Source organism: Halichoerus grypus, chromosome X (genome assembly GCF_964656455.1).
Source record: "Halichoerus grypus chromosome X, mHalGry1.hap1.1, whole genome shotgun sequence".
Taxonomy (NCBI): Eukaryota; Metazoa; Chordata; class Mammalia; order Carnivora; family Phocidae; genus Halichoerus; species Halichoerus grypus.
Window position 1 is genome coordinate 21,559,490 of NC_135727.1, and position 22,168 is coordinate 21,581,657.

Consider the following 22,168-nt stretch of genomic DNA (forward strand, 5'->3'; position numbering starts at 1 on the left):
CAATGAACAACCAAGGGAGGTGGCTTGGGCACACAGGGATAGGGCCCATGATACGCAGTGGTCACCATGGATACTTTTAAAATGAGGCATTAGTGGAAAGGGAGTGAGATCAGCAACTGTAGTGATAGCTTATCAAAATAATCTTTTATTCAATCAGTCAACAGTATTTACTGAGCTTCTAAATGCAAGGCAGAATGGAAGGTAACACACACTAATAAACTGCCAAATATTTATATTTCTACACATTTCATTATTTTTTCTATCAGTCAAGTCAGTAAGTGAGGCAGTTACTGGTGTACACTAAACCATTACTGAATTAATGAATATGCCTTCAACCAAGTGGAATAGGGAGTGGGGAGACTGGAGGAACCAGTTGAATGGGGTTAAGAAAACGCACTTCTGTAAGGTTAACAAGCGTTTCTATAACACTTTTACTTTTTGCAAACCATTTTTGCATTTATTATTCTTCCAGTTACAACTTCAAAGTCTATAAGGTAAAGGCAGTTAATGTTTTTATTTAACTGATGAGGACACCAAGACCCCGAAAGCATTATTGACTTGCCCAAGGTTACACAACACTTGTCAGTTGCAGAGGCAGGAACTAAAAACCCAGGCTTCCTGCTTCAACGCCCGCCTGTTGAGTCCTTTCCACTGAACCACACTGCCAGGAGCGATCTGGCGGCTTGGAAGTTGGGGACAAAGCCCCATGCCTACAGCACTCGCACTTCACACCTGGGCCTGAACCTGTTGCCCACGCAGCCTCACGGGGAGGAGGGTGGGTGGCTTGTCGCGGTTTGGCGTTGGGAGTTGGCAGGCTCCCCTCCTCCGTGGGAATCAGGTGGTTACTTACTCATATTGCCCGTTCCTTTGGGCTAGCGTCAGGGCGCAGGGCTCCCGGAGAGTACCCTTCATCTCCATACCCTCGATAGTATGCAGGCACTAGTCAAGGGTCTCCTCCAGATGCGCGGCCAGGGAGGGGTGGCGCGGTGCGGGTTGGAAGGAGGCTCCGACCCCTCTGCCCCCCTCCCCACTGCCCAAGGCATCGTCTCCCGCGCCGGCCCCCTTCCCCCGCTCCGCTCGGCCTCTGGGCCCGACCGCCCCCCAACCCCTCCACCGCGTTCCGCAGTTCCCCCGACCCCCACCCCCCCGCCCGCCCAGCCTGGCCTCCCCTCCCCCTTCCCTCAGGCGGATACGGCAAGGGGCTGGGCTCCGACCGGGAGCCGCGGCTCCATCCCGGCGGCCTCCGGGCTCAGTGGAGCTGCGGACTGCGGGCGGATCCGACGACACTGCCTCCCGTGTCCTCACCCACAGTCCTCGGCTGCGCGTCGTTTGAGGAACAGCTCCACGCAGGGCACCGGGAGCCGGGAGCCGGGAGCCGAGCCGAGAGCCGAGAGCCTGACCCGAGAGAGAGCGGCGCCTCGCGCCCCCGCCAGTTTTCCAGGCCGCCGCAGATTTCGCCCCCTGCGGCCAACCTGCGGAACTGCAGCGAGAGAACCGACGGACCGGGGGCGTCTCTACCACGTCCAGGGAGGAGTGCGTTTTAAATGCTGCCCCTGACACCAGAATTGTTCTGTGGGCTTCGAAGATTGCCATAGAAACAAAACACAGCTATAACTATGAGAGAACTCAAGTGTGTTGGACCAATAGGACCTAAATCCAGTGAAGAAATCCTTATTACAGTTATAACACACCTTGCTGGTTAGCCTACCTCTTAGATGTTTTCCCCTTCCCCTTCTTCCTTCCACCACCTACATCTTTAGAAAAATCCCCAAAGCTCAGATCTTAGCTCTTCCTTTGTGCCCCCCCCCCCGTCATCTCTAACGAGACAACGACCAAATACACTTCCCGGGTCCAGACCCCCTGCCCAACATATCCCACTGGTTAACACAATACTGGATGACAAAACTAACTCATCATTTAACACAGCCACTCAGGCTTGAAACTTCGAAGCCATGTGCTTTCTTCCTTTCTCCTAATTTCTCTGTATCCCACTGGTCAACAAACGTTATTAATATTTTCTTTGGAATTACTTTCAGATTCCTTGTTTTCTCTCCATTTGCACCCCCATCACTTTACTGGTAGTCCTTGTGATCTCTCCTTTGACCGTTTTACTCTGTTGATAACCATAAGAACATTCTTCCCCAAGTAATGTTTCAATTGTGTTTTTTACTTGCTCAAGAATCTACAGTGGAGTAGATAGCAAGACTGATCTTAAAGCTATGGTAATTATGACAGTGTGGAGCTGGTCAGACCAATAGCACAGAATACAGAGCCCCAAACAGATTCACACACATATACGGAAAGTTGATATGCAACATATGCGGCATTCCAAATCAGTGGAAAAAGAATGGATTATTCACTAAATGGTTCTGGGACTCTGGATCATCCATATAGAAAATTATAAAACTAGATCCCTACCTCATACCATATAGGAAAAATTCAATTCCAAGTGGATTCAAGATCCAAACGTGATAAAGCAAAACTTTAAAACTTTCAGAAGAAAATAGGAGAATATCTTTACGAGCTTGGAATAAGGAATAAGAATGACTACTTAAGACACCAGACAGCACAAGCAATAAAGGAATTGATAGATACGTTTAACTACATTAAATTTCAAAATGCAGGTACTTCGAGACAACATAAACAAGTTAAAAGACAAGCCACAGACTGGGAGAAGATATTTTTGATACATTTAACTGACAAAGGATAACCTATGAGGTTCTATACTTCTAGCTGTCATCACCTTACAGAATTCTCTCCCACCACTCTCTGCAACTCACTCTGCCTAGTCACACTGCTCCTTGTTATTCCTAGAACTTTCTAGGCACACTCTTGCTTCAGGGCCTTTGCTCTTGTTATTTTCCTGCACTTTCACCTCCTTCAGGTCTTTGCTCAAATGTCACTTTCTCAGTGAAGACTTCCTAGACAACTTTATTTAAAATTGCAATTCAACAATCTCCTTACCCACTTTCACAAAAACATGCCTCTTCATTCATCTTCCATGTTCATTTTTTTCCCATAAGATTTATCACTATCCATTATTTTATCTATTTTACTTATTGATCTTGTCTATTATTTACCTTCCCCCATGAGAATGTAAGTTCCACGAGGGCAGAAATTTTGTCTGTTTTGTTCATAACTACATTCCCAGAACCTACAACCATTCCTGGAACAAAGTATATGCTAGAAAAATATTGATTAAATTAATGAATGAATTAGTGTCCAGAATGTATAAGACCTCTTATAAATCAGTGAGAAAAAGAAAGAAACCTAGTAGAAAAATTGACAAAATATATGAACAAGCAATTCATATTCAAAGAAACTCAAATGGCCAATAAAGACATGAAAGGATGGGGGTGCCTGGCTGGCTCAGTCAGAAGAGCATGTGACTCTTGATTTCAGGGTCATGAGTTCAAGCCCCATGAGCCCTGTGGTGGGTGTAGAGATTAGTTAAATAAATAAGAACTTAAAAAAAAGACATGAAAGGGTGTTTCACTTCATTACTATTCAGAGAAATTGAAAACTAAAATGATGAGGTAGCATTTCACGACTATTGGTTTGGCAAAATTTAAAAATTCAGATAATACCAAGTGTTGTTGAGGATGTAGAACAGATGAAACTCTGATCCACTGCTGGAAGGAGCATAAGCTGGTAGAACTGCTGTGAAGAGAAATTTGACATTGCCTAATAAAGTTGAATATGTAATACACTTCAACCCAGAAATTCCATTTCTAGGTATAAACCCAGGCAAAACTCTAACCTTTATGCACAAGAAGACATGTAAAAGAATGCTCATTGCAGGGACGCCTGGGTGGCTCAGTCAGTTGGGCAAAGGCTCTTGGTTTCAGCTCCATCATCTCAGTGTCGGGATCTCAGGGTTGTGGGATCGAGCCCCACATCAGGCTCCACCCTCAGTGCAGAGTCTGCTTGGGATTCTCTCCCTCTGCTCCTCCCCCCCAACTAGCATGCATGTGCAATCGTGCACGTGGTCTCTCTCAAATAAATATATAAATAAATTTAAAAAAAGAATGTTCATTATAGCATTACTTGTACTCTCAAAAAAAAGGGGAAGCAAAATAAATGTCCATCAGCAGGTGAATGGACAAATAAATCATAGTATTCATGAAGTTAAATACTATTTTGAAACTAAAATGAATAATTCGAGCTATGTATTAACAGAGTTAAATCTCAAAACATAATGTTGAGCAAAAAGAGCTGAACGTGTGCAGTAGACTACGTATATAAAGTCTGAAAATATTATCTGTTGCTTATGGCTACATAGATAAAATAGTAATAATATATAAAACATGAAAGGGCATAATCATAACCAAATTCAAGGGAGGGAGTGGATTGAGACTGGGGAGAGGCATACAGGTAATATCAATTATATGTATAATATTTATTTCTTTAAACAAAATCTAAAAGTTAGTGTTGCAAGATTCGATAGAACTGGGTGGTGGGTACATATATTGTTTATATTATTTTATGTACTTTCCTGCATTTGAAATTGTTTACAATCAATGAAAATGAAAAGCAAGGAAGTAATATGCAGGGGAAGTTTAGCAGTGTGAAATGCTGCATGGAAAAATGAGGATAGAGAGACTTTTTGGATGTGTCAAGGAAGTCACTGGAGACCACTAAGTAAGTGGTTTCAGTAAGTAGTGAGGAGGGAAACAAGATGACAGGGAATTGAGAAGGGACTGTATTGTGAGGAAATGGAAACAAGACACCATGTACTGAAGAGGCTTGGAAATAAAAAGCAGTGAAATACAATTTTAATTCAATTAATTAGAAGAGTCAGAAATTCTTGACAAAACCTGAAGCCATTTTAAAGCAAAGGGGAAGGGGCCCCCGAAGAGGGAGAAATTTAAGATACTAGAAGAGGGAAACAGAAAAGTTATAAGAAAAATCCTCCAGGGGCGCCTGGGTGGCTCAGTCAGTTAAGCATCTGCCTTCGGCTCAGGTCATGATCTCAGGGGTCCTGGGATCCAGCCCTGCTTTGGGGGGGGGGTCCCTGCTCAGCAGGGAGCCTGTTTCTCCCACTCCCTCTGCCCTGCCGCCGCCCCCTCCCCCCCCCCCCCCCTCATGCTCAATCTCTCTCTCTCTCTCTCAAACAAATAAATAAAATTAAAAAAAAAAATCCCCTGGTAATTGGGAAGAACAAGGATCCAAGGTACAGATGGAGGAATCAACTTTATTTATTTATTTATTTATTTATTTATTTATTTTTAAAGATTCTATTTATTTATTTGACACAGAGAGATAGCGAGAGCAGGAACACAAGCAGGGGGAGTGGGAGAGGGAGAAGCAGGCTTCCCGCTGAGCACAGAGCCGGATGGAGGGAGCCGGATGCAGGGCTCGATCTCAGGACCCTGAGATCATGACCTGAGCCGAAGGCAGACGCTTAACGACTGAGCCACCCAGGCGCCCCAGGAGTCAACTTTAGGGAAGAGGAGAGAGATTTCTTCCTCCGAATCTACATATCTTCAGGATCTAAAACAGTGCCCAGCATATAGTGGAGTACTCAAATATTTGTTGTAAAGATTAAGAGGTTGTGAAAAAATGGAAATACATTGAGGTGAGGACACTAAAAACTGTGGTCTCTCACAGGGGAGATGATGACTTTCTCCAAAAAAAAGTAATAAGTGGGTGTTATAATAGTAATACCAGTAATAATCCTGGTGGCTAATGTTGAATACTCATGTGACAGACACTCTCCACATGGATTTACATACACACTTTCATTTAATCCTCACTAAATCCCTGTAAAATAGTAATATTATTGTTTCCATTTTAAAGATGAGAAAACTGAGACTTGGAGAGGTTTAGCAACTTGCCCATTAACTAGTAAATGTCAAAATTAAGATTCAAACTTAATGTTTGTCGGACTCCAAAGTCAGAACTTTTTAACCAAACACATTATGCAGCTCATTCAGTATTAACAGTACTAACAGTGTTTATTGAGAACCCTCTATGTGTCAGGCATTATGGTAACTGCCCTACCTGAATTATCACATTTAATTTAATGAAACTGAAGTTGAGAGAGAGGGCTTGGGAACGTGAATAAGGTGGAGAAGGAAGGAAAAGACACTGTTGGAGAATGACAGTGAGTCCAGAAAAATTAAGGGGTTTTAGAGGAGTGCCTGGGTGGCTCAGTTGGTTAAGTGTCTGACTTTGGCTCAGGTCGTGATCTTGGGGTCCTGGGATGGAGCACGATGTCCAGCTACCCACTTAGCTGGGTGTCTGCTTCTCCCTCTCCCTCTGCCCCTCCCCAACTCGTACGCGCCCATGCTGGCTTTCCCTCTCTCCCTCTCTCTCTCAAATGAATAAATGTAAATAAAATCTTTTTAATAAGGTGTTTTAGAGCAACAGAGAGAGAGCCCAGTTGGAGGCAAATAACCTGAATTTCTATGGCAGTCCAAATCAACAAAGATCTGTAATTTTCTTTGGCAATGCTTGGCAGATGAAAAGCAAGAGTAGAGAAAATATACCAAGAAGGTGCACTAAGCTTGGGAATTGGTATAGCAGGCAAAGCAGAAGTCATGGAGTGAGGGAGTCTAAAGTGGTAGTTGTGATACATTGGAATAGCTGATCCTGGAGTCAAAATTAGGTAAAGATATGTATCCCCTCAGCCTAGGGCCAGGAGAGAGAAGGAAAGCAAGCTTGACCAATATAATCATTCCCTAGGTCTGATCCAGCAGCAAATTATTGTATCTTTTTAAGTATCACTTCGGGGACTGTGCTTACTTAAGTGCTTATGTAGGTGTTAAAAACTTTTTGTAGGTTGGCTAAAATCATTATTTTATCTACAACCACCTTCTAACTTAGCTATAGTTGTTAATGATATCACTGTTTAACTAGTCAGTCCAATTTGAAACTTCAGGTTTTTTTTTTTAAATGTTTTATTTATTTATTCATGAGAGAGAGGCAGAGGCAGAGAAAGAAGCAGGCTCCCTGCCTAGCAGGGAGCCCGATGAGGGACTCGATCCCAGGACCCTGGGATCATGACCTGAGCCGAAGGCAGACGCTTAACCATCTGAGCCACCCAGGCGCCCCGAAACTTCAGGTTTATTGGTGAACCTGCTCACCTTCATCTATAGTATTTAATAACTCAAGTTTTGTCAATTCTATAGTAAATTCCTTAATGTATATCTCTGATCATTCTCACCTATCATCATCAGATGGCAATTTGCCTAACTAAATAAAGGTCTTATGCCCTATACTTGTATTTACATGCAAGAAACATTCAATGCAAAGAGTTAAATGGTCATTGAACAAAATTCAAATACATGAAATTCTAGCTTCAAGAAAACATGAATCTCACCACCTTCACCACCACCACAAACACACAACACACGACACACACACACACACACACACACTTAAGTCAGTGCTCAGTGCCTATTTTTTATCTATTAGACAACTGTAACTAAGAGCTTACAACTTACAGGCTTTTAGAGATAAAATAAAGTGAGATCTTAAGAAGAGAGTATAAAATACTAAAAAAAATGGGAAAACTCAAAAATAATTTAATTAAATGGCTACAAAATATATCAAGTTCATTAATTATTAAATTTTCTATTTATTAAAAAATCCACTGTCTTTGAAAACAATTTTTAGGTTGGATCTTCTCACTTCCCAAGAATGTCCAAGTATGCATAATGATTATGGAGAAATCACAGCCATTATAAATTAAATTAGTTATGCACAGACAAATAATTTCAAGAGAAAAATTACAAAAGCCCTTTCAAAAATTTATAGCAAAAATATAAATATTTAATGCAGGATGTGGATGCATTTTAATATGTTTAATATGATGCTGGCTGAAGCGTTCACAAGTGAGAGAGCTTAGGGCCTGCAAAGGCAGAAACAGGCCTGCTTAACATAGATGAGGCTGGGGAAGATTTTGCATGGGTGAGTCAGCAGCCAGAGGCTGAAAGGCAGGCTGAGCAGAGGTATAAATGATTCACAGATTTTTAAATCACCACTAGTTGAAAAGCCTCACTTTTCATATACACAAATCCAGCACAGCTATTGCTTTCCATACAAAGCAGCATAAAGAAGAGCTCATTTTGGGGGTGGGAGGATGGGTTAGCCTGGTGATGGGTATTGAGGAGGGCACGTTCTGCATGGAGCACTGGGTGTTATGCACAAACAATGAATCATGGAACACTATATCTAAAACTAATGATGTAATGTATGGGGATTAACATAACAATAAAAAAATAAAAAAAAAAAGAAGAGCTCATTTTTATTTACATATTTCCATTTATACTTTTCATTTCTTATAGAATTTGGTATTTGCTGCTTAATTCCTACCCTAGTTGGTTTCTTCATTTCCTTTGACCTCCACCCCTACTTCATTCTCTAAGGCCAGACTCTCCTTTCTGCTTCAAGAATCCCATAGCCAGGCCTGGCATTGCCCACCCAGGCCTACTTTCCTTCTCCCCTCAGAAACTGGAGATGCTGAACCGAAAGAATATGGAGTTAGCCTGGCATTTAAGGCTCCAAGGATTCTGTCCTGAACATATCTTTCCAGTTACTTCCCAAGACCACTGTTTACAAACCTTATTTTCTACCCAGCATTTTCCTTAAGAACTGAACACATGCAGCAGTTAGTGACAATCAGACGGGTATGCTCATGATTCAGGTACTCCATTGATCATTCAGCTGAATACTGCTAACTTGTCATCTTGGTCTTGACCTTTATAGAGTGTTAAATTTTTTTTAATGGTCATAAGCTGTTTAATATATATCCATAAAAAAATCAAAGAGATGCTGATGTTGAAATACAGACCATAAAAATGATAAAAATTCTACAAATTCTCAAGGTGATACTCATCAGACCCATAAGCTGCATTTATCTGATCAAAATTCTTACATGGCATGTAAAGATTTCTCTAGCACATACTTCGAAAATCCTAAAAGAGAAAGTAGAGTTATGGCTAAATTCGACTGAGTGATTACCTAAGCTCCTTCTATCCTCAATCCTGTGACACTTCTCGAGGCAGGCAGTGACACATGATGCTGGTGTCGCCTCCAACACAGGCATCATGAAAGAAGGGCAGAACACACTCTTGGTTTTTAGATTATTGTTTTATGTCTCAGTCCAGGGTGGAAGAGATTTAAGAAGAACTCTTTTTGGGGGCACCTGGGTGGCTCAGTCGTTAAGCATCTGCCTTCGGCTCAGGTCATGATCCCAGGGTCCTGGGATCGAGCCCCACATCAGGCTCCCTGCTCAGCGGGAGGCCTGCTTCTCCCTCTCCCACGCCCCCTGCTTGTGTTCCCTCTCTCGTTGTGTCTCTCTCTGTCAAATAAATAAATAAAACCTTTTTTAAAAAAAAAAGAACTCTTTTTGGGCAAGATGTGTTATGTTACTTACCCCATCCCTCTACCCTAGTAGATAAGAGCCTCAGAACTGAGAAGAAGAGGGGCGCCTGGGTGGCTCAGTTGTTGGGCATCTGCCTTCAGCTTGGGTCATGATCTCAGGGTCCTGGGATCGAGCCTCTCATTGGGCTCACTGCTCAGCGGGAAGCCTGCTTCTCCCTCTCCCACTCCCCCTGCTTATGTTCCCTCTCTCGCTGTGTCTTTCTCTGTCAAATAAATAAATAAAATCTCAAAAAAAAAAAAAAAAAAAAAAAGAACTGAGAAGAAGAAAGCAAGTAGAAAAGGGAACTTAGAAGATGGGATCTTGGGATGCCTGGGTGGTTCAGTGGGTTAAGCATCTTCCTTCAGCTCAGGTCATGATCCCAGAGTCCCGGGATCGAGTCCCATGTTGGGCTCCTTGCTCAGCAGAGAGCCTGCCCCCCTCTCCCTCTACCCCGCCCCCTACTTGTGCTCTCTCTTTCTCTCTGACAAATAAATAAATAAAACCTTAAAAAAAACACAGAAGGTGGGATCTTGTGCTCATAAGGAGGGGAAGCAGCATTGGGTAGCAGTAGGGACTGTGCCATTAGAGGCCTGATAGGGAGTTGGCCCCCCTAATGAATGGCAGTAGGGACGGATGAGAGGGTGACTATATATCCCAAGGAAGGCTGGTGCAGAATATATCAAGAGCCCAAGAAGTAGAGACCTCCTCACCACTGCTATTTCAGTCTTGCATTAACTCTAGAGTTCCAGATCAACATGAGGGGCATGACGAAGGGAGGAGGTGACTCTTAAATCTGATTGAATTTAACATGAAATCACACACACACACACACACACACATGCACACAACATTGAATTGACTGAGTTCACGTGGATAAAGCTAGACTGTTTTCTGCTCTCAGGAAGAACGGTGACTTAGAAAGAAGTCAGTCCAGATATAGGCAGTGTAAGCTCCAGAACCTTGTCTGTCTTGCTATGGCTGTGTACCTAGCACCTGGCACTAGCACAGTAGCTATTTGATAGGTATCTGTGGAACATATAATTATCCCTTGCAGAAAATAATGCATGATTTAGAATTTTCCTAAGGGTGTTAAGCATCAAAACAAGTTGTGAAATACTGCTTTAAATATTTGACTATTTCGTTTCTTGATCACATGCTACTACTTCCATCTTATTAATGGTGTCTTTTCCCCAACTTCCTCTGCAACTATACCTGCTGAAATCCTATTCTTCAATGCTCACCTCAAATGGTCCTTCCTCTTTGAAGCTTTTCTCCTCTCACCCCTCAGCTGGAAAAGAATGCTCCCTCTTCTGAACAACAGTGTCTCTGTGTACCTCTTATAGAACTTCTTGGAACTTCTCAAGGTCTATCTTGTATCATATTGTTACAGAATGAATAAGCACACCATGAGCTCTGATCATTCTTATCTTCACTCCCCTGCCATCTCTGCAGCACTTTACAGTTATATTTTTTAAAGTAAATATTTACAAAGCATGTATTTACATTTTTCCATAGTATGCTTATTTCCCTTCTTTTAATGAACATAAAATATATATGTATAGTTTAACAAATGATTATAAAGTGAGTGCCCATGTAACTTCTCTCCAGGTCAAGAATTCAAACACTGTTGGGGGGCCTGGCTGGCTCAGTTGGTTAGAGCATGTGACTCTTGATCTCAGGGTCATGAGTTCGAGCCCCATGTTGGGTATAGAGATTACTTAAAAATAAAACCTTTAATAAAAAAAAGAAAAGAAAGAAAACATTGTTAGCAGTTTGGAAGACACCCCCAAACCAGATGCTTTCTCTCTGACCACCCCTTCTTCTTCCACCCAGAATTAAACCAGGGCTGGTATTGAGCCAGCATACTCTGATGAGGTATAAAAGCTTCTGTCTATTTGGATTAGTCAAGGTTTGTGTCATACCAGCTGTTAAAATTTTTGAAGATCATTCCTGTACATAACCACTCTCTTGACTTCTGTGATAATCATTTTGTTGCTTTTCTTTATAGTTTTGCCACTTACAGATGCAGCCATAAATGCCTTTGCCTGTTTTTGAACTTTCTATGAATGACATCATACAGTATTCACTTGTCTTGCTCATTTCACTCAATATTATGTCATGTATGTAGCTGTACATAACTGTCATTTTCATTGATGTGTAATATTTCATTGTATGAATACATCACAATTCATTCATTCTCCTGTTGATGGACATTACAATGGTTTCAAATATTTGGCTATTATAAATAAAACCTAGTATGGACAGTCTTGTATATGGCTTTTGGTACACATATGATTATTTTCTAGGATATGTTATCCTGGTGGAATTACTAGGTCAAAGGTGTTGCAAGTTGGGCTTTCCAGAAACAAAAGCTGAGATGGAGTATTGAGTGCAAGATGTTTATTAGGGACCAACACTTGTGGAAGAAAGGCGAAGGAAGTAGGATTGAGCAGAGGAAGAAGATAAACTGTGATACAAGTCTGACAAAGCTTGAGCTGACTTGGCGTGGAGCTTTGGAACAAGTGGTGCCCATCTGTGTGTTCTGCACCAAACCTCACTCACTCTCCTGCCTTACTCATTCACCTTGGGAAGAGCATGACCTTGGGCAAAGCAACTCTCTGCAGCTAAGGGAGACCCTCAAGGAGCTGGCGGCTAGAGGCTATCTGTTGATGCATTCCCCATACCTGTGCAGAATGTCCTTCCTTGAAGGGGAATCAGAGTGGCATCTCTGTTTCTCTATCACAACCCGTGATAGGGTACATAAGTGTTCCGTTCTAGGTCATAATACCTAACTGGCTTCCAAAGTGGTTGTACAACTTACCCTCTCAGCTGCACTATATGAAAGTTCCTATTGCTTCTCATCCTTGTCAACTCTTGTCATTGTTAATCTTTAAAACATTTTTAGCCATTCTAGTGGATGTGTACCAGTATCTCATTGTGGCTTCAATTTGCATTTCCCCGATGACTATTGAGGTTAAACACCTCATACGTTTACTGCTTTGTTATGTCTCTTTTATCCACTTGTATTTGTTTTGTCTTCCTTAGATAATGCGCCTTTTCCAGGCAGGAATCAGTGAACACTGCCTGATGTCAATATTTGTATGCCCCTCAACCTAATAATGGTTTTCATATTTTTAAATTGTTCAAAAAATCAAGAGAGGAATGATATTCCATTATATGAAATTCAAATTTCAGTGTCCATAAATAAAGCTTTATTGGAACCCAGCTATTCTCATGTGTTTACCTATTGATTTGGCTGCTTTCATGCTACCGCAACAGAGGTTATTGTGACAAAGACCTCAAGGACCAAAAAGTCTGAAATATTTACTATCTGGCCTTTTACAGAAAAAGTTTGCTGATCTCTAGTCTAGGTCACTGGTTCTAAGGTGTGGTCCCTTGGCCAGCAGCATCATTATCACCTGGGAACTTGTTAGAAAGGCAAATTTTGGGGTGCCTGGGTGGCTCAGTCGGTTAAGCATCTGCCTTTGGCTCCGGTCATGATCCCAGGTCCTGGGGTTGAGCCCCATGTCGAGCCCCACATGGAGCCCCACAAGGAGCCCTGTGTCAGGCTCTCTGCTCAGTGGGAAGCCTGCTTCTCCCTCTCCCTCTGCTGCTCCCCCTGCTTGTGCTTTCTCTCGCTCTCTGTCAAATAAATAAATAAAATCTTTAAAAAAAGAGAAAGGCAAATTCCTAGCCATACCCCAAACCTATTCAGAAACTCTGGGAGTGGGGCAAGCCACCTGAGTTTTAACAAGCCCTCCAGGTGATGCTGACGTATGTGTTAAAGTTTGAGACCATTGATCTAGGCGCTGGGCAAGGACCTAATCCATTTTCTTTGCGAGCCATCATAGCCCTTCATGTTTTGTTCTACCCATAGTGGGTAAGCTGTAAAAGAGCCCTCAAAAGTGTTCTATAAATATATTTCTATGCATGTGAAATCTGGCCAAAATAGACACCTAGGTCAAAATTAGAGGAGGAAAAGTGGGAGAAACCACAGAGGGCAACATAAAATCTGAAGGATATATGTGGAGGGTGGAGGGCACAATGAAGGCTAGGGAGCCAGCCCCAGTGCCCTCTTCCTTCCACCTCATTTCATGCAGCCTTTTAACAAAGATGAATCAGATATGGTCCCTGTCTCAAGGAGGTCATGTTCTATGTAGGGAAGTGTCCTGATCCTCTTCTCCTTCTTTTACTGCTTCTCTCCAAAACTTACTTTTCAGGAAGTGTAATTGCACCAAATTGCTGACCCTAATAAATGATAATGAACAGAAAAAATTAACTTGGCAGACAACAGTTTTGCTTTATTCTCACTTTAGTTCAGGAATGACTTCCAGACGGACCTTCTCATGTCCTAGCTTTTCCCTTGGCTCAGTCTGATGCCCAATGCATCACCTTCCTTTTTTTCTTCTTGTTAATGACCATCCATTGAATGCATATTACATGCTAAGACAATGTTAAATGTTTTACATATACTTTTACATTAAATCCTCATAAAGCCACTCTGAGTTAGGTTGTTTTAAAATTGTTATTTTAATTCCAGTTAGTTCTGAGTCACATATTATATCCATTTTACAGATGCAAATCTGAGGCTCAGAGAGGTTAAATAATTTGGTAGCATTTGAACTCCAAGTCTTTCTGACTCTAGAGCCCAAGTTGGTAATAATTATGCTATTCTGCCTCTAATAATATTCACCATGTGCTTTTAGCAAACCCAATTCAGATTACTTAGCATGTGTTACACGTTTTAGGGCACGCTTTGGTGTATATAATTCCAGGGTGGAAAGTGTTTGAAAAATTGGCTATATCTTTTTTCAGAGCTAGGATTTGTGTGATAATTTTTAAAAGTAGAAAAAACCTTTTACATACAACTTAAAATGATAATGTCAAAAACTGCTCCTTAACCAGGTAACATTATTGTAAATAGCCCAGTAATTTATATTCCTTCTCTTATTTTACACATTAAATAACTGCACTGCACTGTCTCTTTAGTGTGAAACTGTTCTTTCCCTTTTTTGCCTCATCCTGTCTACTAGTTCCTACTCCATCTGTTAGGGATTATTTCAACCTGTGTACTTTTGAGCAATATTTTTCAATTAATCTTTTAAAATGTTATTTATTCATTATATAAGTATAAACACCTTCATCAAGGAAAATTAGAAATAATAAAGGGACAAAAATAAGAAAAAAAGTCACCCATAATCCCACCACCTTGCTACAACTACTGTTAACATTTGGAGTAGAACCTTTAAGACCTTTTCCTTTGTGGAACTCTATTTGTGTAAACAATTTCTTTCTTCCTTTCTTTCTTGCTTTTCAAAAATGGGATCATTCTATTTTGTTGCTTGCCTTTTTTCACTCAACAATATATTAGGGGCCTCTGTGATCATGACTGCAAAGGAACAGGGAGCAAGGTCACAAATTGGCTCTTACACAATTGGCCTAGAAGAGAGACATCTATTCTACTCCTATCCTATTTGGCAGAATTTGTCATATTGACGTGCCTTGATGAAAACGACCTAGGAAATGAGGGGAGACACATGATTATATAATGTGGAGCTATAAAAATCCGAGAAAGACTACTAATCTAATATGGAGTGATCTCCACTATATGTGGAGAACATGACATAGCCAGGTTTTGGTGTAAAAATGGGAAATACAACCAAAAAGAATACTGAAGTGGCTACTTGTTGGGAGCAGGAAAAAGATAAGGCAGTGTTGTAGTAGAGATTCTATGAGTATATATTTAAACATAATTTTGACTGTTGAGACTCAAATACTTAATTTTTTTCAAATACTTTATAAACACATAATGAAACAAATAAAATGAAAAACTTGAAAAACGGAAAACAAGAGATCTATTAGCAGCATATTTCCATGCCAATAGATACGTACTTCCATAATCATTCATAATGATTGTATAGTATTCCATTTACGGATGTTTCGTACAACATTTTGCAAACACTTCCTCTCGCACATTTACGTTGTTTCAGTTAGGTTTTCCCTGACCCTGCACTGTGTCCTGAGTCCCATTACTCTTCTGAGACTTTACTTTGGGTACAAGCCATGCAAGAATCCCAAGTTATTCTCTAACCTCCACCTTACAGCAACTTTTCTGTGGAACTAAAGCAATTATCTGGCTGTGCATACTACCAGAGCCTGAAGAGTGACAGTGTCTCCTCATAAATCCAGAGGGAACACTATGGAGACAGATGGCAGAAATATTTTTAGTAATTTTCTCAATATGATTTCTATTGTCAAGGAGGAAGCCCTGTGAAGAACAAAGAACTTAATAAAGGTGAAGTGGAAAGATGAAGTTTGGAGCCAGCCGGTCTGGGATTTGAATCTGGCTTTTGTCACTAGCTGTGAGACCTTAGATGAGTTATGTAGCCTCAGTCTCCATTTTCTGATCTGTAAAATAGGGATCATAACATTTATTTCATAAAATTACCAGGAGGATTAGCAATATCATATGTCAGGAACCTAGCACAGTGCTTGATGCAATAGTGGGTGCTCAAGAAATGGTTGATGCATACTAGCCATTACGATTACCTTTTCCTTAATATACAGAGCACCAAGGAAATACCACATTTTCAAAAATGCCACTATCATACATCTCTTCAAGAAGAATGGTGAGAAAGTTTACTGCTGTGAACAGAATTGTTACTATAGTTGTAAGCAAGATACTGTGACCAGAATCCTTTGTACCAGCTTCTGAAGAACATTGATAAGTGGGATCACAATGTAGTTTTAAGTCATACTGTAGTTTCAGTGATAAATTCCAGATACAGGATAAAAAAATGAACACCAAGTCTTTGACCTTGCCTTCATGAACTTTATAAAAGTACTTAATACCACCACTGCACACGCATTCTGGCAGCTACTGAATTTGGCTATACAAAATGACTATGGAATAACTTCTGCAATATTCACAATCTGCCAAAATGGATGTATTGTTCAGTAGACTAAGATTGGTCGAGGTTCTCAAATATGGTTCCAAGGTCCTCTATAAAATTTTGCTTTATTCTCCTACCTTACTGGAGTATAGCAATTAAAGACCATTTGAAATGAAAAGACAAAATAGGAGGAAGTAGTAGCAGATAGAGCAAGGTGTTGAGTAGGTTCAGAAATGAGGTGACTCTTGTTGAACAAAGTCTACAGATCATGAATTTTAGGCAGATTTGCAAATAAGGATAGCACATGCTCTGTAAATAGCAGCTGTTGCCACAAGCCAAAGGGCAATATTTACATGAATCCTGAAGCAAGGTCTATGGACCAAGCATTGACCTTTCCAGCCAAACTCATTACTTGGTAGCACTTTCATCCATGTCATCCTGAAAAAGTAAGGATCACATTATACATACATGGAAAATTGCCAACATACAAATATGTTCTGTCCCCCAAATTAATTTCTAAATTATTTTTTGGAACTTGGAATACATTTCCACAGAAAAGGTATTATAAAGGGATGTGATTTTCCCAGATGTCCTCACAAAATGCATTTAAGCCCACAATCTAACCCAAATACCCTACATTGGCAATGAGAAATACAATTTAACAAAGTATATTCACTAGCAGGAACACAGAGTACATAACAAGTATTTACTGACCCCCTTTTCCTTTGAAGCCCCAGGCAAGGAAAGGGGAATTCTATCCTCTTATAGCTATAGTTTGGTGAAAAAGAAATCTTCCATTCTGCTTGTCTAGAAGGATCCTTCTCAAGTCAGGTGGATGCATGCATTGCAGCATCCTTTGCTTTCAGTCCTTCCTGAACAGAATTCTCCACCAAACGACTTTTAATGACTGAGGAGACAGAACAGGTAGTGGGGAAGGGGTAGGACGTCTAACTGGAAGTCTCAAGCTTTTATTTGGAGACAGTTCAAACTCTGTAGCTCATTCCTTAATACATCTGCATGTTTAATAGAAAAAATAGTGTTTCAAGTGATCAGTTAAGTGACTTAATTCCGTCTCACGTTTTGACTAAGGTTGATGCTCCAGAAATATCAACCATTGTTATACTGAGACTCCCTATACCCATTGCATAGTACACAGGTGTACTTCAGGATGGGAAACGAGGGCAAATGATAAGAACATAATGAAAGTAAAATCAGAGCAAAGCTAGTACCACCAGTCTCAGTGGCACACTCCTTCAGTCACCAGTGTCTTGCTCTTTTCCTCTAAACACTTCTCTGTGTTTCTGTGTAAAACCAGTCCCTGGACAGGATCTCACACTCCTTCACACTAAGGTGTAAATGACCAATAGTAGCTAAAATGTCACAAGAATTTTGCATACTAAGGAGTGGCAGCTTTAAAACAAAAAGGAATTTAGGCTACTATCTCCAGGAAAAAGAGATATTTGGGGGGCAATTGTGTGCCTTCCTTCCATTCACAGAAATCATACTTGATTTTAGTTGGTAATTTAGGAAGGTGTGTTGAGGGAAAGTAATCATTTCTTTACTCTTTGAAAAGCATTTGCTTCACTTTGGAAATTGCAGATTTTGTGATTGTTGTTTGGTCTACTTTTTTTGGCATGTTTTGCTGTCTTTCCTCCCTAATGACTGAATTTAAAAACTAAGATGTAAATCTTCCCGTAATTAATCAAAATAAATAGTGAAAATAAAAACAATAATATTTAATAATTGACATTGCATACTGTCCCACCCTTTACAAAATGCTTTTATATCCATGATCATGCATATTATTGGTATTTAATTACTACTTAATAACAGGGGTACAAAAGGAACACGCACCAAAAAACTCACAGTAATTCAATCCAATTACAAATATTGGGTACCTACCATGATTTGCCCCAGGTTCTGTGAGTCCCTTGACCTTGTCTCCCTGCAGGAGTTTTAAAATTCAGTGGTGAAGGCAAAAGGCAAAAGAAGGGCCCCTGCACATTGGCCATCTGAGAAGTATCAGAGTTGCAAATAGAGCAATATACATAAAACCCTAGAGTCATGCTTTGCCTTGTAAGAGAATGTTTGCAGCTGCAATCGGGAGATTCAAGGAGTGCTTCTCTTTCTGCAGAATTTACAAAGGTGGGAATAGCACCAGCAATCCCCCTTTCGAGATCTGGGAAAGGGCAGTCCCCAGATGGGTTCTGGGCTTTGCAAATGGTGAGAAAGACCTTTTGCAGTGCAGTTACAAGCAGAGGAAAAGTTCTTTGTGCAAGAAGGGGAGAGCGCCCTGAGGTACAAAGAGCAGATTTAAGGGAAAGAGGATTCCTTCTGCACACATCTGCGAGGGGAGCTCAGGCTGACTGTTGGGGGCGTGTGGGAAAGGAGATTTTTAGGGAGCCGCGGGCTTGTGGGTTCCCGCCTCTACCCCAGTCCGCGCCCCACACTCAGGCAACAGTTGGTCGTGCGGGGCCGGCCCGGGCTCTGGGTGGGGAGGGGGAGTCTCGCGATCGTTGAGGGGGGGGTGGAGGAAGGGGGGAGGGTGACGGGGGGGAGGCCATGACGTAGGGTGGGTGGACGGAAGTGGGGCAGGGTTGAGGGTTATTTAAAGAAGGGGGGGCTGAGCGAAGGGGTTGGAAGCGGAGTGATTCCCCACCCCTGCTCCATCTAGCTCTTTCCAGTGCAGCCACTGCCGCCGCCCAGGAGCCCTCGTCCCCTTCCTCGTCCCCCTTCTCGTTCCCGCTCCAACGCCATGGAGCCGGACTCCGCTGCAGTGGCAGCCGCCGTGGCAGCCGCTAATGCGACCGCCACAATCGTGGTCATAGAGGACGAGCAGCCGGGGCCATCCACCTCTAAGGAGGAGGGAGCGGCCGCCGCGGCCACCGAAGCCACCGTGGCCACGGAGAAGAGCGAGAAGAAGAAGGAGGTAAATAGGAAGGGGGTGTGTGTGTGTGTGTGTGTGTGTGTTTGGTGAACAAATCCTGAGCCGGACCCCTCCGAGGGGCCCAAGCCCTGACCTTTCGGCGCCGACAGGTACCGGCGGAGCTCCACGGGGATGGGGGCCGAGGGCGCGCTGGGGGTGGGGGGCGGCGGAACAGTCTAGCATTCGCTCCCCTCCCCCTTTCCTCCTTGCCGCCTGGAGGGCGGGGGCGGGGCTGGGCGCGGGCGCGGCGCGGGGTGGAGGGTGCCCGTTATCCCGGGAGTTAGGGGCTTTGGAGCCCCTGGACAGCCCCCGGCCCCATTCACATTCCCGGAACTGGGGTAACAGGGTGGGGGATGGGGCTGTGCAGGAAAAAGCCTCCGCCTCTCCCTCTCCTCTCGCTCGCTCCCTCTCCCCCCCCTTCCCGTCGGCCTCTGCCTGGGAAATCTGGGCCCTTCAATCCCACACCCGCGCAAAAGGGGTTCTGCTGGGGCTCATTTTTTTAAATTTGAATTTTAAGGTGCTGGTGGTTGGGAGGCGGAGGACGATAGGAGAGACTTGTTTTTTTGAATGACAATGTCGGCCTTTTAGGTGGCAGCAAAAAAATCATCCCTTGTTCGTTTGGTCCCGCCTGCTGAAGCGGGGGTGTCACCCCGAGAAAATGAGCTCTCCGCGTCCTACCCGCCCCCCCCCCCCCGCCCGCCATCCAAACCCCAAACTGAGGAATCGTGGACGCTGGCTTAGGAAAATTTCCAACGTGTGCACCCTCACCCTCTCCTGCCCCGCCCCCGACGGTATAGTGTTTCACTCTGGGGCCACCCAAATGGTCCCCCAATGGGGCCCCAAGCCTTCCAGGCTTCCGCCTCCCTCTCCTAGTGGGCGCTGCTGGCTCCTGGACACACGCAGGGCTTTTTTTTTTTTTATTTTTATTTTTCTTTAACCCAGCGTCGATAAGATGAACTGCTGCTAACATACATAAGGGGACCGCTCAGATACCTTATTAAAGCCAAATCTAGAAAATATGTATTATCTCCATAAGGCATCTCTCATATGGACCAAGACATGCAAATGAAACTATGAAACACGTTCAGAATTTGAAATGAAAAATAGGATGGGACATAAGGATTGTTGATGTATAATAAAATTGTAGAATGGATCTTTTATGGGTGGATTTTTTTCCATTTACGAGTAGACATATCACAATTAAAAAAATGGTAGGTAATTAAAATTATGCTTTAGAGATCTCAAGTGGCTTTGTCTGAATCATTACCTGATATGATACGACCAAATGAAAAGCTTTTGAGGGAAATTAACAGCTTTTGCCATGAATTAATTTTAAATGCAGCAGTTGTTTAAGTGACATATTTTACTGTTACAAGGTTGACTAAACAGAAAGACAATTGTAGTGCTAAGTGAAAACCATAGAAAACATGCACATTTTAAGATCTTTGTGGTACTTGCATCAGTAAGACAATATTGTAAAGATGGGTCAAATACCAAGTATCAATATAAAATCAAATATTGGGGAATTCAGACATGAGTCTAGGTGCCTTTTATTCCCTAGACTGGGCAAATGTAAGGGCTAAACTATCTTTTGTATGGCAGTAAAGGTTGCTGAATTTCCAGATTGTGTAAATTTTTTGAATTGTGAAAAGATTGGGAATCAATAAAAAACCTATGGAACACTGAATTGATACATAGCTATTCATGAATTCTGTAACTTCATCAGAAATTGCCTAATAATACCTCATTTGTCTGCTCAGCATAGGGAAATGAGGTGTTGCGTGGCAGGAACTTTTTGAATACCTGAAGTTTATTACTCTAGTCACCGCATCTTTTTTATTTTTCCTGAAAAATCTAAAGAATACCAAACCATCTACTTAAGTTCTTTCATTTGTGTCATTCCTTCAAATAAAGTAATTTGGCACCCCCCCCCCCCCGCCCCGCCAAATCTAAATAGATCACTCCCTTGACTCCTTAAGTGATATACTGAAAGTGCAGATTAACGTGTTCCTCATGTTCATTAGTTATTGTACTCTGGAAGTGATACAAAGGCATTTGAGGTGCTGTTTCCCCTCAATTAAATAACCACTTCCCAGACAGTTCCAGTATTGTGTTGATTTTCTTAATGATTTTTCTCTCTCCTTCAATTGTCAGGCTGTTAGCTATCATTTTTTACTACTTTCATCAGAAAGAATTTATAATAAAGGACATAGATGTTATAAAACCATAAAACCGTTTAAAACAACTGTAAAAATACAAAAAGACAAAAGTACAAGTGATGCAGGCAGAGGGAAGTAATCACACCTGAATAGTAAGGAAAAGGGATGTAATTGCGGTGGAACTCATGTTGTAGTCCTGGGCTTCTGCCATCCCTTCCTGCTGTTTACATTGTCCCTTCTTCTAGTGGTCTTTCCCATGTCATTTGCTGCTGCTTTTCTCTGTAGTATGGCAAGCCAGATTATCGAACTTGCTAGAATTGTGTATCAAATAAAAGAAAATCGGCTCTGAAGAAGAGCATTTTGTGATGCATAATTAGTAGATTGACTTGTGACATTCAGCGACAGAAAGGTATTTTTGCTTGTCTTCTGGTTCTTGAACTTACTTGGGTTTAAGTGATAGTTGGATAACCTAACACTGGAAGTTGGAGTTGGTATTTTTGGTAATGAAAACATCAAGAAAAAGGTCATGGTCTTGAAGACAGGGCATCCTGATGACCTTGTGCTGTATTCTCATGGCATCTAAACTACCAGATAATAAAATCTATAAGAAATTGGGGCACGTGGGTGGCTCAGTCGTTAAGCGTCTGCCTTCGGCTCAGGTCATGATCCCAGAGTCCTGGGATCGAGCCCCGCGTCGGGCTCCCTGCTCCCTCTCCCTCTGTCTACCACTCTGCCTACTTGTGCTCTCTCTGTCAAATAAATAAAATCTTAAAAAAAAATCTATAAGAAATTCATTAGAATATCTTAGTCACTTTTTATC

The 22,168-nt window shown here is 42.0% G+C and overlaps 2 protein-coding genes and 1 non-coding gene across 11 annotated transcripts in view; 2 read left to right on the forward strand and 1 right to left on the reverse strand.

Moving 5' to 3' along the window:
• Nucleotides 1-1,419, reverse strand: part of OCRL (OCRL inositol polyphosphate-5-phosphatase) — a 52,833-nt gene extending 51,414 nt beyond the window's left edge. For 2 of the 4 annotated variants that reach the window (XM_078064924.1, XM_078064922.1), the window contains exons 1-2: nucleotides 1,194-1,419; nucleotides 851-930 (exon numbers count right to left, since the gene is read on the reverse strand). In XM_078064924.1, coding sequence (XP_077921050.1) covers nucleotides 851-930; nucleotides 1,194-1,232 — 119 coding nt within the window. In that variant the 5' untranslated portion in view covers nucleotides 1,233-1,419. The remainder of the gene's footprint in view (nucleotides 1-850; nucleotides 931-1,193) is intronic. The other 2 variants (XM_078064923.1, XM_078064925.1) reach the window with 2 other exon arrangements.
• Nucleotides 1,420-11,004: 9,585 nt separating this feature from the next.
• On the forward strand, nucleotides 11,005-11,078 carry TRNAK-CUU (transfer RNA lysine (anticodon CUU)). Its single transcript has one exon. It is a non-coding gene; the product is annotated as a tRNA-Lys (tRNA).
• A 7,788-nt stretch (nucleotides 11,079-18,866) lies between these two features.
• SMARCA1 (SNF2 related chromatin remodeling ATPase 1) overlaps nucleotides 18,867-22,168 on the forward strand; it is a 69,287-nt gene continuing 65,985 nt past the window's right edge. For 4 of the 6 annotated variants that reach the window (XM_078065360.1, XM_078065359.1, XM_078065361.1 and 1 more), the window contains exon 1: nucleotides 18,867-19,192. In XM_078065360.1, coding sequence (XP_077921486.1) covers nucleotides 19,019-19,192 — 174 coding nt within the window. In that variant the 5' untranslated portion in view covers nucleotides 18,867-19,018. The remainder of the gene's footprint in view (nucleotides 19,193-22,168) is intronic. The other 2 variants (XM_078065362.1, XM_078065358.1) reach the window with 1 other exon arrangement.